The sequence below is a fragment of the Oncorhynchus keta genome, unplaced genomic scaffold (assembly GCF_023373465.1).
Source record: "Oncorhynchus keta strain PuntledgeMale-10-30-2019 unplaced genomic scaffold, Oket_V2 Un_contig_15847_pilon_pilon, whole genome shotgun sequence".
In the NCBI taxonomy this organism is placed as follows: Eukaryota; Metazoa; Chordata; class Actinopteri; order Salmoniformes; family Salmonidae; genus Oncorhynchus; species Oncorhynchus keta.
In genome coordinates this window covers 1-18423 of record NW_026279553.1, presented here as the reverse complement: position 1 = coordinate 18423, position 18423 = coordinate 1, and the positions used below count along the sequence as shown (strand labels likewise).

The following is an 18423-nucleotide window of genomic DNA, read 5'->3' as shown; positions in this document are numbered from 1 at the left end:
GGTTGTAAAAGTCTACTAGACATTTACAGAATGAATCATACATAGTTTTATGTTTCTGTGAATTAGTTATTTAAATGTTTTAAATGATATTTGATCGATTTTATGCTAGACTTTTATATCTATTTTCGTTTCTGTGACAATCAATCAAAATAGTATTAATTACATGGCTTTGAATCGGTCTGGCTTCTCATGCGATTTTTAAAAAATGACCTCAATGACGGCCTACTAAGGAACAGTGGGTTACCTGCATTGTGCAGGTGCAGAACGACAGATTTTAGCCTTGTCAGCTCGGGGATTCGATTCAGCAACTTTTCAGCTACTCGCCCAACGCTCTAACCACTAGTGATGCTAGGATACATATGATATGCAGTGTGAGCTATAGTGAATAAGCCACTGCAGTCATTAAATTGATAAAATAATGGCCATGTATCAACTGTGTGACGACAGAATCTTTTTGGTATTTATTAGGATCCCCATTAGCCGCTGCAAAAGTATCAAAATTGTACACTTCTCTCATTGACTTCTCAAACTCCGGCTTGGTCCGCTTCGCAAGCCTTCTCTGAAGTCTCGCGTTTTTACGTCTCTTGGTTTAGAAACTGGTAGTGGGGGAACAGGAAGTTCCGCGCAGGCGCGCATCATTCTTCAGAATAAAGGATACGTCAGAATTGTGCAGTTGATACGACAACTTCTGTGTCCGTTTCTAATATATTACTACTGGTATGTAATAGCACGTTATAATATCTAAAGAACATGTAATAACATGCTAGGTAACAAATACGTCAAGGTATTATCTCGTTTGGTGAAGGTTTTATGTGCTATTTTGGTGTCAAACAGCGTGAGGGAACGTGATAACTTGTTTACAAGTCACATAGAGACTTTGGGTTAAAGTTAGTCTCTGAGTGGATGTAACGTTATCTCATTTCGTCAAGGTAATTTCATAAAGAATACATTTATTTGAGATTTCTGGGTTCGTTTTACGTGTCGTTTTTGGTTTTGTGTAAAATTTCACGAGGTGGTAAAATGGCGGTTCCCCCTCCGTCTGCATCAACGTACTTCAGTGCAGCAGAGAGACAATTTTACGGTTGCACTACTGTTTTGGAGCTAAATGTAATGATTATCAGTTTTCTACATGTGAACTAGTATTCAAAGACATTCAGTTGTATCTGTCTATCTATACATGTTATTATGGTGTGAACGGAAATATTTTTGGTTTTTGACTGGAATAATACAGTGAAGACAAGGTTATTCAGGAAAATGGTACATAGTGCTGCCTACAACATCTTGTACAACATGTTTGAGTCATTTATGCATGTATGTGTATAGGGGATATCTACTATAGATTAAGTGCGTTTAAGTTGTGTAGTCTAATTTAAAGTGTATCCTTTGTCTAATGTGAATTAATTAATGTTTTGTTGTCAATGCTTAGCTACCAGATCTATTGAAATGAGATCCGTGCTTGACTTGGACAGGAGCTCACCGAAGCTGAGTACCGTCACCTCAAATTTCTACTGTTTGAGCTCATGTTCCTCTTATAGAATATTAGCTCAACAGTATTGTGGCACTCCTGCAGCTAAATATAAACAATATTTTTAGATAATTAATTAAGTGCAAGAACTGTCTGTTTCTCTTTATTACTACTGGCTGACTCAGATTAAGTCTGAGGCCGGTAACATCAACAGTGAGGACAAACCCAACCTGTCTCTCTCCTTCCACACATTTTGTGGTTGCACAACTGTGTTGTGTTTTTGAAGTAATAAAGTGTATACAAGGTTATTAAGGAAAATAAAACTAACCAACCTTGTACTAAATAGTTTTTGCGTCATTTATGCATTTTTCTACTACAGGTTAAGTTTTAGCTCAAATGTATTATGAAGCTCCTGCACATAAATTTAAACAGTACCAGCACACAAAATGAGTATCGGCAACTATTTCAGCACTGAATTAGATAATTGAACAAGACAAAATATAATATATTTAATAGAGAGTAAAGTAAGTGCCAGAACTGTCAAGACAATAACTTTTGTGTCCGTTTCTCTTCTACTACTTGCCGACTCAGGTATGAGGCCTCAACAGTGAGGACAAACCCAGCCTGCCTCTCTCCTTCCACACTGAGTCCAAACCCACAGTCACTGGGTCCTGATTGTGACAGTGGAGCCCAGTTTGCACTGCAGGATCCAGAGATGGCATCAGTGAAGCTGGAAGACTGCAGTCAAACACTGGAGCTGAACGTCAACATTAAAGATGAAGAAGAGGAGGAGAAGATTGGGAAATCTATTTCTCATGGTAAGAGCAGGTTCTATCTAACTAAGTTTGTGTTATTCATTCCAACTTCCCACTGTGTATGAAAAGTTGCAGTAGAACTGTTTCATGATGAACTGTTTCAATGAGAAGGTAGATGTTATTTCATGCTACTGAGACTTGCATGGTTTGACACCAGCACCAGAGAGGAGACTAAAGAGGTGAAGTAGACAAACTGCCAGTGTTTTAAAGTTCTATGAAACAAAACCTGAGATACTTTTAGAATAGTTGTATTCCCCTTTTGCATTGCACAGCCTACTTGTATGAATACTTACAGGTAGCCTAGTGGTTAGAGCGTTGGGCCAGTAACCAAAAGTTTGCTGACAAAGTAAAAATCTGTCTTTTTCCCTGAGCAAGGCACCCACAGTTCCCCGGGCGCCAAAGACATGGATGTCCATTATGGCAGCCCCCTGCCCCTCTCTCACATATATTAATTAGTTCCAAGTAGAACAATTACAGAAATATCAAATCAAAATCAAATCAAATTTATTTATATAGCCCTTCGTACATCAGCTGATATCTCAAAGTGCTGTACAGAAACTCAGCCTAAAACCCCAAACAGCAAGCAATGCAGGTGTAGAAGCACGGTGGCTAGGAAAAACTCCCTAGAAAGGCCAAAACCTAGGAAGAAACCTAGAGAGGAACCAGGCTATACAAAATACAATTGTATTTTCTTTTCAACCCCCCAACCCAAAGAGAGATGAAAACATGACAACCAAACATAAAGAAATCCAATAATATAAATAAATAAAGTATATCTGTATATCATATCTTATTCCATTTACAGAAGTAGTCCCCAAACCCAAATCTCTTAAGCACTTGAAATAAGACCACTCAACTCTCTTCATCAAGTGAGAGTATGGCAGTATTAGTACTCTCCTCACATTGTGAAAGCCTTGATGATTTTCACAACGCCATTTTGGTCTTTGGATGGAGTTCTCCCGTATCTAATATACAATCTCCTTGCTAAGGCCTTAGCACTCATTTTTGAGTCTGAATTCAGAAGAGAAATCGGTCTGAACTTTCACATTTAGTTGGTGATTATCCAGCTTCAGATTAAGAGTAAAGCACTCCTTAGAGAGGAGGGGAAGCAACCTTGCTGAAAGGATTCAGCATACAGTGCATTGGGAAAGTATTCAGATCCCGTGACTTTTTCCACATTTTGTTACATTTTAGCCTTATTCTAAAATATATTAAATTGTTTGTTTCCCTCACCAATCTACACACAATACTCCACAATGACAAAATAAAAAACAGTTTTTTAGACATTTTACAACATGTGTATATAATGTGTTTATACACTACTAAAAAAAAATAAAGGGAACACTTAAACAACACAATGTAACTCCAAGTCAATCACACTTCTGTGAAATCAAACTGTCCACTTAGGAAGCAACACTGATTGACAATAAATTTCACATGCTGTTGTGCAAATGGAATAAACAACAGGTGGAAATTATAGGTAATTAGCAAGACACCCCCAATAAAGGAGTGGTTCTGCAGGGGATGACCACAGGCCACTTCTCAGTTCCTATGCTTCCTGGCTGATGTTTTGGTCACTTTTGAATGCTGGTGGTGCTTTCACTCTAGTGGTAGCATGAGACGGAGTCTACAACCCACACAAGTGGCTCAGGTAGTGCAGCTCATCCAAGATGGCACATCAATGCGAGCTGTGGCAAGAAGGTTTGCTGTGTCTGTCAGCGTAGTGTACAGAGCATGGAGGCGCTACCAGGAGACAGGCCAGTACATCAGGAGACGTGGAGGAGGCCGTAGGAGGGCAACAACCCAGCAGCAGGACCGCTACCTCCGCCTTTGTGCAAGGAGGAGCACTGCCAGAACCCTGCAAAATGCCTTCCAGCAGGCCACAAATGTGCATGTCTGCTCAAATGGTCAGAAACAGACTCCATGAGGGTGGTATGAGGGCCCGACGTCCACGGGCAGGGGTTTTGCTTACAGTCCAACACCGTGCAGGATGTTTGGCATTTGCCAGAGAACACCAAGATTGGCAAATTCGCCACTGGTACCCTGTGCTCTTCACAGATGAAAGCAGGTTCACACTGAGCACGTGACAGACGTGACAGAGTCTGGAGACGCCGTGGAGAACGTTCTGCTGCCTGCAACGTCCTCCAGCATGACCGGTTTGGCGGTGGGTCAGTCATGGTGTGGGGTGGCATTTCTTTGGGGGGCCGCACAGCCCTCCATGTGCTCGCCAGAGGTAGCCTGACTACCATTAGGTACCGAGATGAGATCCTCAGACCCCTTGTGAGACCATATGCTGGTGCGGTTGGCCCTGGGTTCCTCCTAATGCAAGACAATGCTAGACCTCATGTAGCTGGAGTGTGTCAGCAGTTCCTGCAAGAGGAAGACATTGATGCTATGGACTGGCCCGCCCATTCCCCAGACCTGAATCCATTTGAGCACATCTGGGACATCATGTCTCGCTCCATCCACCAACGCCACGTTGCACCACAGACTGTCCAGGAGTTGGCGGATGCTTTAGTCCAGGTCTGGGAGGAGATCCCTCAGGAGACCATCCGCCACCTCATCAGGAGCATGCCCAGGCGTTGTAGGAAGGTCATACAGGCACGTGGAGGCCACACACACTACTGAGCCTCATTTTGACTTGTTTTAAGGACATTACATCAAAGTTGGATCAGCCTGTAGTGTGGTTTTCCACTTTAATTTTGAGTGTGACTCCAAATCCAGACCTCCATGGGTTGATACATTTGATTTCCATTAATTATTTTGTGTGATTTTGTTGTCAGCACATTCAACTATGTAAAGAAAAAAGTATTTAATAAAAATATTTCATTCATTCAGATCTAGGATGTGTTATTTTAGTGTTCCCTTTATTTTTTTAAATATAAAAATGGAAATATTACATTTATACAAGTATTCAGACCCTTTACTCAGTACTTTGTTGCAGCGATTATAGCCTCAAATCTTCTTGGGTATGACGCTACAATCTTGGCACACCTGTATTTGGGGAGTTTCTCCCTTCTCTGTAGGTCGTCTCAAGCTCTGTCAGGTTGGATGGGATATGGCGGCATTGAAAGAAGTGATATCAAGTTTAAAGTGTTGAGGTGGAGCAGTTGAAATAGAAGATTCCAGGTGTCTGTGACACCTGCCATTTGGTGAGACGTAGATCCGGTGTAGAGCGTTGGGAAACAGAAGACATCTGTCATGTAGAGTTTTGATGGAGAGTCTCTGCCAGAAAGGTCAAGGTAGGAAGTGTCAGTTATCCTGTGGGCGCTTTTGTTCCGTAAATACTACAGTGTTTTAGGTGTCAGGTTTATGGGCCTGTTGCAGCAGTGTGTAGGAGTGAGATGCCTAGATGTGAGAAGTGTGTAGGAGGTCATGAGATGAAGGAATGTGTGGTATCGTGGAGAAAGTTGTGTGTTAGTTGTGGGGGTGCCAATGGGGCTGGAGATCTGAGGTGTCAGGTGAGAGAAAGGCAGATTGAGGTTGCCGGGGTTCCAGTAGTACAGAATGCCAAAAGACAATGCAGAGACAATTTCACGGTCTTACTACAGGGTTGAAGCTGAATGTAATGATCATCAGTTTTCTACATGTGTACTAATATTCAGACACATTCAGTTGTTTCTTTATGTATCTATACATGTTACTATGGTGTGGACAGGAAATACAATTGATTGAAATAATAAAGTGAAGACAAGGTTATTTAGGAAAATAGCACATAGTGCTGCCTAAAACAATGTGAATTTGGGAAATCTACTATAGTTTAAGTGCACTTACATTGTGTAGCTTAATTTATGTTGTGTAGACTAATTTTTAAAGTGTGTACTTTGTCTAATATCAATTCGTTAATGTTTTGTTGTCAATGCTTAGCTACCCGATCTTTTGAAATGACATCAGTTCTTGACTTGGACAGCAGCTCACCGGAGCTGAGTACCGTCACCTCAAATTTCTACTGTTTGAGCTCATGTTCCTCTTATGGAATATTAGCTCAACAGTATTGTGGAGCTCCTTAAAAAGCCATTTTGGGTTTACTACCTTTTTATTTGGGCATTTTTATGGTTCAGAAATGTGGTGGGTACTCTCTTCGTTCACTGGACTTTATCCTGCTAACTGTTCCAAATGTCTGAACTGAATTTGGTAAAAGGACTTTTATGTACTCTGCGCCATCGTCTTGGAACGCCTTACAAAATACTTTAAAACTGGAAGAACTTGTCCCGATTGGTGTTTTTAAATCACTGATGAAGGATTTTGAGGCTGATTCCCTGACCTGTCAATGTTTTTAATTTGCTGTTTTTGATTTTGTTATACTATTGTGAATTCAATGGTTTTTACTAGATTACTTGTAGTTTTTCATGTCTGTCTGTAATTTTTGTAATGACCTGGTGCTGCCTATCTTGGCCAGGATGCTCTTGAAAAATAGATTTTTAAATCTCAATGAGCCCTTCCTGGTTAAATAAAGGTTAAATAAAATAAATACAAATATAAACAGTACCGGGACCTATTTCAGTCCAAGTCAAGCACTGTTTTAGATCATTGAACAAGAAGAAATATTATATATTTTTTGAGGATAAAGAAAGTGCCATAAATGTCAAGACTAACTTTTTGTTGTCTGTTTCTCATTGTTACTACAGGATGGCTAGAATTAAGTCTGGGGCCGGTAACATCAACAGTGACGACAAACCCAGCCTGCCTCTCTCCTTCCACACTGAGTCCAAACCTACAGTCACTGGGTCCTGATTGTGACAGTGGAGCCGAGTTTGCACTGCAGGATCCAGAGATGGCATCAGTGAAGCTGGAAGACTGCAGTCAAACACTGGAACTGAATGTCATCATTAAAGATGAAGAAGAGGAGGAGAAGATTGGGACATCTGTTAGTGATGGTAAGAGCAGGTTCTGTTATTTATTCCAACTTCCCACTGTGTATGAAAAGTTGCAGTATAACTGTTTCATGATGAGAAGGTAGATGTTATTTCATGCTACTGAGACTTGGTGGTTTGACACCAGTATTGTCAGCATGTTTTATTCACTGGGTTATCTGGAGTGATCAGAGTGTAGACTAAAGAAGTGAAGTAGACAAACTGCCAGTGTTTTAAAGTTCTATGAAATTAGTCTGTGTAGTTACTAACCCTTGTGATAGTGAGTGGAGGATGATATGAAATTTGTCTGTGTAGTTACTAACCCTTGTGATAGTAAGTGGAGGATGACACTCCCCTTTTTAGCTTTCATCTCTTACCCACTTTTAGAATAGTTTTATTCCCCTGTATTGTACAGCCTACTGATATGAATACATATGTCACCCAGTACAGACAGAAGAGGACTGGTCACCCCTTTGGGCCTGGTTCCTCTCTACATTTCTTCTAGGTTCCTTCTTTCTAGGGAATTTTTCCTAGCCGCTGTGCTTCTACACCTGCATTGCTTGTTCTTTAGGATTTTAGGCTGGGTTTCTGTAAAGCACTTTGTGACAACTGCTGATGTAAAAGGGCTTCATAAAATAAATTTGATTGACATGGACAGTACCAGTCAAAAGTTTGGACACACCTACTCAATCCAGGGTTTTTCTTAATTTTTTACTATTTTCTACATTGTAGAATAATAGTGAAAACTAACTTTTAAATAACACATGTGGAATTATGTAGTAACCAAAAAAGTGTTAAACAAATAAAAATATATTTGAGATTCTTCAAAGTAGCCACCTTTTGTCTTGATAACAACTTTGCACACTCTTGGCATTCTCTCAACCATCTTCATGAAGAAGTCACCTGGAATAGATTTCAATTAACAGGTGTGCCCTATTAAAAGTTCATTTGTGGAAGTGCCTTATTAATGCGTTTGAGCCAATCAGTTGTGTTGTGACACTGTAGGGGTGGTATAGAAATGACAGTCCATCTTCTTTAAGACATAAAGGCCAGTCAATGTGGAATATTTCTAGAACTTTGAAAGTGTCTTCAAGTGCAGTCTCAAAAACCATCAAGCACTATGATGAAACTGGGCTCTCATGAGGACCGCCACAGGAAAGGAAGACCCAGAGATACCTCTTCGACAGAGGCTAAGTTCATTAGATTTACCAGCCTCAGAATTTGCATCCCATATAAATGCTTCACAGAGTTCAAGTAACAGACACATCAACATCAACTGTTCAGAGGAGACTGCGTGAATCAGGCCTTCATGGTTGAATTGATGCAGAGAAACCAATACTAATGGACACCAATAAGAAGAGACTTGCTTGGGCCAAGAAACATGAGCAATGGACATGAGACCAGTGGAAATCTGTAATTTGGTGTGATGAGTCCAAATATGAGATTTTTTGGTTCCAACCGCTGTGTCTTTGTGAGACGCAGAGTAGTAGGTGAACGGATCATCTCTGCGTGTGTGGTTCCTACTGTGAAGCATGGAGGAGGCGGTGTGGGGGGGGCTTTGCTGGTGACGACAGTGTCTGTGATTGATTTAGAAAGGCACACCTAACCAGCATGGCTACCACAGCATTCTGAGGCGATATGCCATCCCATCTGGTTTGGGCTTAGTGGGACTATCATTTGTTTTTCTACAGGACAATGATCCAAAACACCCCTCCAGGATGTGTAAGGGCTATTTGACCAAGAATGCGAGTGATGGAGCGCTGCATCGGATGACCTGGCCTCCACAATCCCCAGACCTCAACCCAATTGAGATGGCTTGAGATGAGTTGGACCGCAGAGTGAAGGAAAAGCAGCTAACATGTGCTCAGCATGTGTGGGAAGTCCTTCAAACTGTTGGTAAAGCATTCCAGGTGAAGCTGGTTGAGAGAATGCCAAGAGTGCAAATCTGTCATCAAGGCAAAGGGTGGCTACTTTGAAGAATCTAAAATATAACAGTTTTTGGGGTTACTACATGATTCCATAGTTTTGATGTCTTCACTGTTATTCTACAATGTAGAAAATAGTCAAAATAAAGAAAAACCCTGGAATGGGTAGGTGTGTCCAAACTTTGGACTGGTACTGTATATGACACCAACTGATTATTATTCTGATGATGTTCACACAGGAAACCATGGAGAGACATTCTCTACATTCAGAGAGCAACAGCAGGAAGATCACAGAGCTAAGAGGTCTCACCACTGCCCACATTGTGGGGAGATTTTCTCATTTCTATCAAAGCTGAAAATACACCTAAAAATACACTTAGGAGAGAATCTGTATTCCTGTACTGACTGTGGCAAGGATTTCACAACATTAAAGGTTCTGATAGTTCATCAGAGAGTGCATGAACGGATACATACAAGTTGAAGCCTTACTTCTGCTCTGACTGTGGAAAGAGTTTCTCACGACTGGACACCTTAAAAAGACATGAACATATACATACAGGAGAGAAGCCTTACTCCTGCTCCGACTGTGGGGCAAGTTTCTCTCGACTGGGCCACCTAAAAACACATGAAGGTATACATACAGGAGAGAAGCCTTACTCCTGCCCTGACTGTGGAAAGAGTTTCTCTCGACTGGGCCACCTAAAAACACATGAACGTTTCTCCCCTGCTCTGACTGGGAAGAGTTTCTCACCTGAGCAACTTAAAAGCACATGAACGTATGCATACAGGAGTGAAGCCCTACTCCTGCTCTGACTGTGGAAAGAGTTTCTCTCGACTGGGCCACCTAAAAACACATGAACGTATACATACAGGAGAGAAGCCTTACTTCTGCTCTGACTGTTTAAAATGCTTCACAACATCAAATGACCTGAAAGTTCATCAGAGAACACACACAGGAGAGAAACCTTACTCCTGCTCTGATTGTGTAAAATGCTTCACAACATACTCTGGTCTTGAAAGTCATCAGAGAACACACACAGGAGAAAAGCCTTATGCCTGCTCTAATTGTGTAAAATGCTTCACATCATCAACTAACCTAAAAATTCACCAGAGAACACACACAGGAGAGAAGCCTTACTCCTGCTCTGATTGTGGAAAGAATTTCTCCCGACTGGGCAACTTAAAAAGACATGAACTTATACATAAAGAAGAGAAGCCTTACTAATGCTCTGACAGTTGAAAGAGTTTCTCCCAACAGGGCAACTTAAAAATACACAAACATATACATAAAGCAGGAGTAAGGCTTATCTCCTTTAACTGTGGGAAGTGCTACACAACGTCAACTGAGCAAAAGTTCACCCAATAGGACACACAGGAGAGAAGCCTTGCTTCTCCTCTGACTGTGGGAAGAGTTTCTCCCAACAGGGCAACTTAAAAATACACCAATGTATCCATAAAGGTGAAAAGCATCATCAGTTGTCTCAGACCAGCCAAGATTAGTCACTACATCACCTCATTCTCATCTCATAAAGGAAGTGGTAACAGTGAATTTGATAACATTAACACTCTATTGTAATCATGTTTTTTTTCTCACTGTGTTAACCGTGCAGAGGAAAGGGAGCATTATAGAATGTCATTGTAAATGATCTTTCTCCATAGAAATGCATCAACTTGTACTTTAGCATTTTAGCTAATAAGCAACTTTGCAACAACATTGCATGACCAAAAGTATGTGGACTCCTGCTCGTTGAACATCTCATTCCAAAATCATGGACTTGGTGCCCCTTTTGCTGAAATAACAGCCTCCACTCTTCTGGGAAGGCTTTCCACTAGATGTTGGAACATTGCTGTGGGGAATTTCTTTCATTCAGTCACAAGTGATGTTGGGCGATTAGGCCTGGCTCGAAGTCGGCATTCCAATTCATCCCAAAGTTGTTAAATGGGGTTCAGGTCAGGGCTCTGTGTAGGCCAGTCAAGTTCTTCCACACCAATCTCGATAAACCATTTCTGTATGGACCTCGCTTTGTATAGGAGCCTTGTCATGCTAAAACAGGAAAGGGTCTTTATCAAACTGTTGCCACAAAGTTGGCAGCACAAAATCATCTTGAATGTCATTGTATGCTGTAGCGTTATGATTTCCCTTCACTGGAACTAAGGGCCTAGCCCAAATCATGAAAAACAGCCTCAGACCATTATTCCTCCTCCACCAAACTTTACAGTTGGCACTATGCATTGGGACAGGTAGCATTCTTCTGGCATCCGCCAAACCCAGATTTGTCCATCAGACTTCCAGATGATAAGGCGGGATTCATAACTCCAGAGAACGTGTTTCCACTGCTTCAGAGTCCAATGGCGGGGTGCTTTACACCACTCCAGCTGACGCTTGGCATTGCACAGCTGGGTGATTTTAGTCTTGTGTGCAGCTGCTCGGCCATAGAAACCCATTTTTTTGTGAAGCTCCTGACTAACAGTTCTTGTGTTGACGTTGCTTCCAGAGGCAGTTTGGAACTCGTTAGTGAGTGTTGCAACCGAGGACAGACAATTCTTACGCGCTTCAGCACTTGGCGGTCCCGTTCTGTAAGCTTGTGTGACCTACCACTTCGCTCCTAGACGTTTCCACGTCACAATAGCAACACTTATAGTTGACCGGGGCAGGGCTAGCAAGGCAGATATTTGACGAACTGACTTGTTGAAAGGTGGCATCCCATGACGATGGGATGCCACCTGTCAATAACGGGTGTGGCTGAAATAGCCGACTCTACTAATTTAAAGGGGTGTCTTTATACTTTTCTGTTTATATAGTGTACCAAGCATGTTAGGTTAGCATGCAACTACTTAGCATTTTCATTAACGTTAGCAACAACAAATTGGAACAAGTAAAATATTGCATATTCGTAACATATTGTAATGAATTGTAATTAAGTAGCATACTATACGCCATACAAATCTTATTATATTGTACTACTCATTTTACATTTGTAGGCCACTGTAATGTAACAAAGAATACTGTATCATACTAAAGTGTGTGGTATGGATTTTTGTTACATATAGTACGTTTTGCTCTGACACCAAGTTGTCCCTCTGCAGTTCTCTGTGGGAATGAGCTGGTAGACACGTGTATCAGATAGAGATGGTGTGATGATTTGTTTTCACCATTAGTTTGGGTGGATTATTTTTAACTACATAACAACTTTTTTTAATGATATGCTCTGAAATGACTACAAGTGTTTATTAAATTGCCTTAGAAAACTAGATTGATTACTTTAGTCATTGGTTAATGTATTTGGATAACTGCAATGAACTTATTGATCTGCCTATGAAAAATAAACATTCTACATGAATTTGTGCTGGTCATACTTGGTTTTTGGGTTATCTATACAGAAAATACTATGATTTGTTTACTTCATGGTATTCAAAATAATGTACATGTCTATATACTCAACATGTCACTTCATCTCTAGACATCACCATGGGGATAAGCCAATTTGCAGTATAAATTACTTAAATATGTTTCTTATTAAATAACAGTTAAATAAAACAAACAAAGTATTATTTATTATTTTAAAGTGTTTTATGTGGTGCCAAAGTCCAGGGACAGCAATAATGACCCAGTTACTATTGGGGAATGGAACCAGAGGAAGCTTGTGTTACCTTTCTCACACCACTACAGTATTCATTCTTCATTGTTAGAGCTCAATATATGCCCAGGATTATATTCAGGCTCAGACTGTTGAAATGCCCTGTTGATTATGTAAACAGTCTTGTGGAACTCTGGTATTGATGGTGCATTTTAGGGCGTCAATGTTATGAATGCTCAGAGTAACAGAGCTATGAACTCTCTTGTCGAATGGAACCAGAGAGGAAGCTGCATTACCCTTTCATCCCCATTGTTCAGAGTGGAAGAGCTGTGAACTCGTCTGTGATGGAACACGTCTACCACAACCTTTCCTACTGTGTTAGTCAGCACCACAGCATTTTAGGAAGCCATTGTTCAAAAATATGTTCATACGTAATATTACAATGGGAGGGGTGTGGCCTGCACAGAGAAGAACCAGGAAGTTGACCTGAGACTTCTATTTAGAACTGGGATCAGCGAAACTGGAAGACTGCAGTCAAACACTGGAGCTGAATGTCAACATTAAAGATGAAGAAGAGAAAATTGGGAAATCTGTTTCTCATGGTAAGAACAGGTTCTATCTATAATTGATCTGGATAATTTAGACGTCCATACATTATGACCCAGTCTATTGTTAGGTTGAATTCTGTCATTCTGACGTCCAATTCTCTTCATAGCTTTTGAACGAGGAAAATGTGGAATTGTAATTTGGGATACTTTGTGAATTGATTGGAATTGACGGCTAACGGTTGCTAATCCTTTTGATAGTGATGGGGATGACATTGCTAACAATTTTCAAAGGGAAGTTGGTTTTGAAGTTTCTGTCCTATGTCTGAGAGATTAAGAAAGATTAGTAAAACATGTTTACCTGTATTTAACCCCTTTTTCAATATATATGTCTCAACATAAAAACATTTTAAAACATGTGTACCTGCTACCTTCAGACACTTGTGGCATCCTAGAGCAAAATGTACTTGTTCGTGAGTCTCACCTTGTAGGCTACAGACAGAAGTTAGTGTCTCCTGGTCTGACAAACAACACCGCAGCTCTGCCACCTTCCACCACAGATGCGGAAGGCTGACATCAGCGGATGTGTTGAATTGAGACACAGCCCATTCAAAAATACATCTCTAGCTGAACCAGAAGGCTTTTGATGGGGATTTTTTTAATTATTAAGCTAATTTGATTTAGACGGGGATACATTGACTCTTGGGTTTTAAAGCACACCAGCATATACAAAGAAGAGATGCTGGTAACACTTCCTTTCATGAGGTCCTTATTATAGGCTCTAATTAATAATTGCCAGAAATATACCCCCTGCTAGCTAGCCTCTGAAGCTAAGCAGGAGTTGGTCCTGGTCGGTCTCTGGATGGGAAAGGAAACAGATGCTGGCTGGAAGTGGTGTTTGGAGGGCCAGCAGGAGGCAGTCTTTCCTCTGGACTAAAATAAAAGTCATAATGCCCCAGGACAGTGATTGACATTCCCTGTGTGCATCTTTCGGGTAGGACCTTAAACGGGGTACCTGACTCTCTGCGGTCACTATATATATCTCAAGTCACTTTTCATAAGAGTAGGGGTGTTTAATTTGTGGTCCTGGCTAAATTCCCAATCTGGCCCTCATACCATCATGGCCACCTTAATCATCCCGAGCCTCCAATTGCCTTATTCATCCCCCTCCTCTCCACTGTAACTATTCCCTCAGGTTCTGCTGTAAATGAGAATGTGTTTCAATTTACCTGGTAAATAAATATAGATATAATTACTGAAACCATCTGGGTTTACTTGGTTGAGCTTACAAAAACAGATCGAAACAGTCTCATCCCAGATGAGGAATACGACACTTTCAAAGCACATGTAATGTTTGCCTAAATACAATGTAATTTCGAGTTCTTACACAGGATTTAGCTAGTTAAAATTAAGTATATCTTTAGGAGTAATTAATGTGTACCTACCTATATAGTACATTACCCACCCTGACAACTTCGGCCCTCCAATTTAAAGCTTGTGAAAATGACATCCAGAGCAGGAGGAGCGAAAATACACTAGTACAACACAGAGTATATTTAATATCTGCACAAGTACAATGTAATTACTTGTTACACAGGATTTGTGATAATGAAGTCTATCTGGTGGGATGCTACTTGTAATTACAGGGAACCAATAGCCAGTGGTGGGGAAAGTACCCAGTTGTTATACTTCAGTAAAAATAAAGAAACCTTAATTGTAAAAGTGAAAGTCGTCTAGTAAAAATACTTGAGTCAAAGTATAGGGTTTTAAATATACTTAAGTATCAAAGTAAAAAATATGATTCACATTCCTTATATTAAACAAACCAGATGGCACAATTGTAAACAAAATAAATTACAATTCAAAAAATTCAAAACATGATTTAATAGCCAGGGGCACACCAACACTAAGACAATTTACAAACAAAGCATTTATGTTTAGTAAGTCCACCGACCTGATGACCAGGGTTGTTCTCTTGGTAACCATTTTCCTGTCCTGCTAAGCATTCGAATGAAATGAGTACTTTGGGTGTCATGGAAAATGTATTGAATAAAAAGTAAATTATTTTCTTTAGAACAGGGGTCGAAAAGGTCAGTGTGCAAAATTTTGACATGATACTATAGATTGACGGGAAAAAAGTGTTATAGGTGAGACAGAAACGTCAAGACAGGAGAGAAAGGTCGTTTAACATGCAATTTGTTTTGTTTTCTTTTGAGGATACCAGATTCTGCTGAGCGATTTAGCATAGGAAGTTGCTTGAGCATTTTGGCCTGCTAGCTAACTGCAGTGCCATAACTGTTAGGCCTGCTAACTAGTTACCATATCGCATTGTGCAGAATATACTTTCCATGTAGTATGTTGAGTTTTCTTTTATTAGCTAGGTAGCTTTCTAACCTTGACTAGCTACTGTAGTTGACTAGCTACTGCTAAGTTTCCTAACCTGATGTCTACAAATAGCTATGATATTGTGGACTTCAGGAAACAGCAGAGGGAACACCCCCCTATCCACATCGATGGAACAGTAGTGGAGAGGGTAGCTAGTTTTAAGTTCCTCGGCATACACATCACAGACAAACTGAATTGGTCCACTCACACTGACAGCGTCGTGAAGACGACCTCAGGAGCCTGAAGAAATTCGGCTTGTCACCAAAAGCACTCAAAAACTTCTACAGATGCACAATCGAGAGCATCCTGGCGGGCTGTATCACCGCCTGGTACGGCAACTGCTCCGCCCTCAACCGTAAGGCTCTCCAGAGGGTAGTGAGGACTGCACAACGCATCACCGGGGGCAAACTACCTGCCCTCCAGGACACCTACACCACCCGTTGTTACAGGAAGGCCATAAAGATCATCAAGGACATCAACCACCCAAACCACTGCCTGTTCACCCCGCTATCATCCAGAAGGCGAGGTCAGTGCAGGTGCATCAAAGCTGGGACTGAGAGACTGAAAAACAGCTTCTATCTCTAGGCCATCAGACTGTTAAACAGCCACCACTAACATTGAGTGGCTGCTGCCAACACACTGTCATTGACACTGACCCAACTCCAGCCATTTTAATAATGGGAAATGATGTAAATATATCACTAGCCACTTTAAACAATGCTACCTTATATAATGTTACTTACCCTACATTATTAATCTCATATGCATATGTATATACTGTACTCTACATCATCGACTGCATCCTTATGTAATACATGTATCACTAGCCACTTTAACTATGCCACTTTGTTTACTTTGTCTACACACTCATCTCATATGTATATACTGTACTCGATACCATCTACTGTATGCTGCTCTGTACCATCACTCATTCATATATCCTTATGTACATATTCCTTATCCCCTTACACTGTGTATAAGACAGTAGTTTTGGAATTGTTAGTTAGATTACTTGTTGGTTATCACTGCATTGTCGGAACTAGAAGCACAAGCATTTCGCTACACTCGCATTAACATCTGCTAACCATGTGTATGTGACAAATAAAATTTGATTTGATTTGGATATGGTCGCTACTGGCTAGCTAGCTGGGCTCACCTTTGTGTGAAGCTTTCCACAATAACGATTATTTACGGCTCGCCTTCACAATAAAAGTCACCCATTGGAAACAACAGTGTGTGGTCAATCTTGGGTAAGTTATACAAATCTTTCGTGTTAGCATTAACTTTTATAGCTAGCTGGACAACACAATAACTAGTTAGCAAGGCATAGCTAGCTATAGTCTTAAACCATGGAAAGCATGATGATGATAACTACTATAGGGTAACGTAGTGTCTAAATTGTCATACATTATTCTTCTCTACGACAGATTTCCACAAGGTCTCAGACTCCAAGATGGGAAAATGCCTACTAGAACGAAACATATAACAGAGACAGAGTTGTTGATATTCATTGTTATTTGTAACATTAAAAAGGAGGACAAGAAGATAATCCCGTTTTTCTAAATTAGCTACAGTGCTTTGGAAAGTATTTAGACCCCTTTGACTTTTTCCACATTTTGTTACTTTATATCCTTATTCTAAAATGTATTAAATAAAACGTTTTCCTCAGCAATCTACACACAATACCCCATAATACCAAAGAAAACATGTTTTTAGAAATGTTTATAAAAAAACACATTTAAACAGAAATACTTATTTACATAAGTATTCAGACCTTTCGCTATCAGACTTGAAATTGAGCTCTGGTGCATCCTGTTTCCATTGATTATCCTTGAGATGTTTCTACAACTTGATTGGAGTCCAGCTGTGGTAAATTCAATTGATTGGACATGATTTGGAAAGGCACACACCTGTCTATTTCAGGTCCCAAAGTTGACAGTAGATGTCAGAGAGATTCTTGATGAAAACCTGCTCCAGAGTGTGCGCAGGACTTCAGACTGGGGTGAAGGTTCACCATCCAACAGGACAACAACCCTAAACACTCAGTCAATACAACGCAGGAGGGGCTTCTGGACAATTCTCGTAATGTCCTTGAGTGGCCCAGCCAGAGCCCGGCCACTGCTTGGAGCCTGGTTCCTGTCTAGGTTTCTTCCTAGGTTCCTTCCTTCTAGGGAGTTTTTACTACCACTGTGCTTCTGCATTGCTTGCTCTTTGGGGTTTTGGTCTCGGTACCTGCACCCTCAGCGGAGTCAACGAACACCGGAAGCATCCGTTTTTCAGGGAAAAGGCAGAGGAAGTAAAAGCCTGAAAACCGCAAGCTTGTGGTGTTTATTTTACGCCTGATACGTTAGGTTAGGGTATCTGTAAAGCACTTAATGACAACTGCAGATGTAAAAAGGGCTTTATAAAATACATTTGATTGACATGTGTATCACACCAACTGACTGGTTCTTCTGATGTTGTTCACACAGGAGACCATGTTGAGACATTCCCTGCATCCAGACAACAACAGCAGGAAGATCCCAGAGCTAAGAGGTCTCACCCCTGCCCACATTGAGGAGATTTTCCCAATTCTATCAAAGCTAAAAATACACCTAAACATAGACACAGGAGAGAATCTGTATCCCTGCTCTGACTGTGGGAAGACACGGCAAAATATCAAGGGATCTGACAGTTCAACACTGGAGAGAAGCCCTACTCCTGTTCTGACTGTGAGAATATTTTCTCTCAGCAGAGCAACATAAGAACACTTCAAAGCATACACACAGGAGAGAAGCTTTACTCCTGCTCTGACCGTTGGAAGACTTTCTCTCAACATGGCCACTTAAAAAGACACCAACATGTACATAAATGTGAG

At 40.7% G+C, this 18423-nt stretch overlaps 1 protein-coding gene across 1 annotated transcript in view; it reads left to right on the top strand.

The window, feature by feature from the left end:
• Positions 1–18412, top strand: part of LOC127919131 (zinc finger protein 501-like) — a 100553-nt gene extending 82141 nt beyond the window's left edge. Inside the window, exon 2 of the mRNA XM_052502545.1 lies at positions 18038–18412. Within this exon, the coding sequence (XP_052358505.1) occupies positions 18038–18123 (86 nt within the window). The 3' untranslated portion in view covers positions 18124–18412. The remainder of the gene's footprint in view (positions 1–18037) is intronic.
• The last annotated feature ends 11 nt before the right edge of the window (positions 18413–18423 follow it).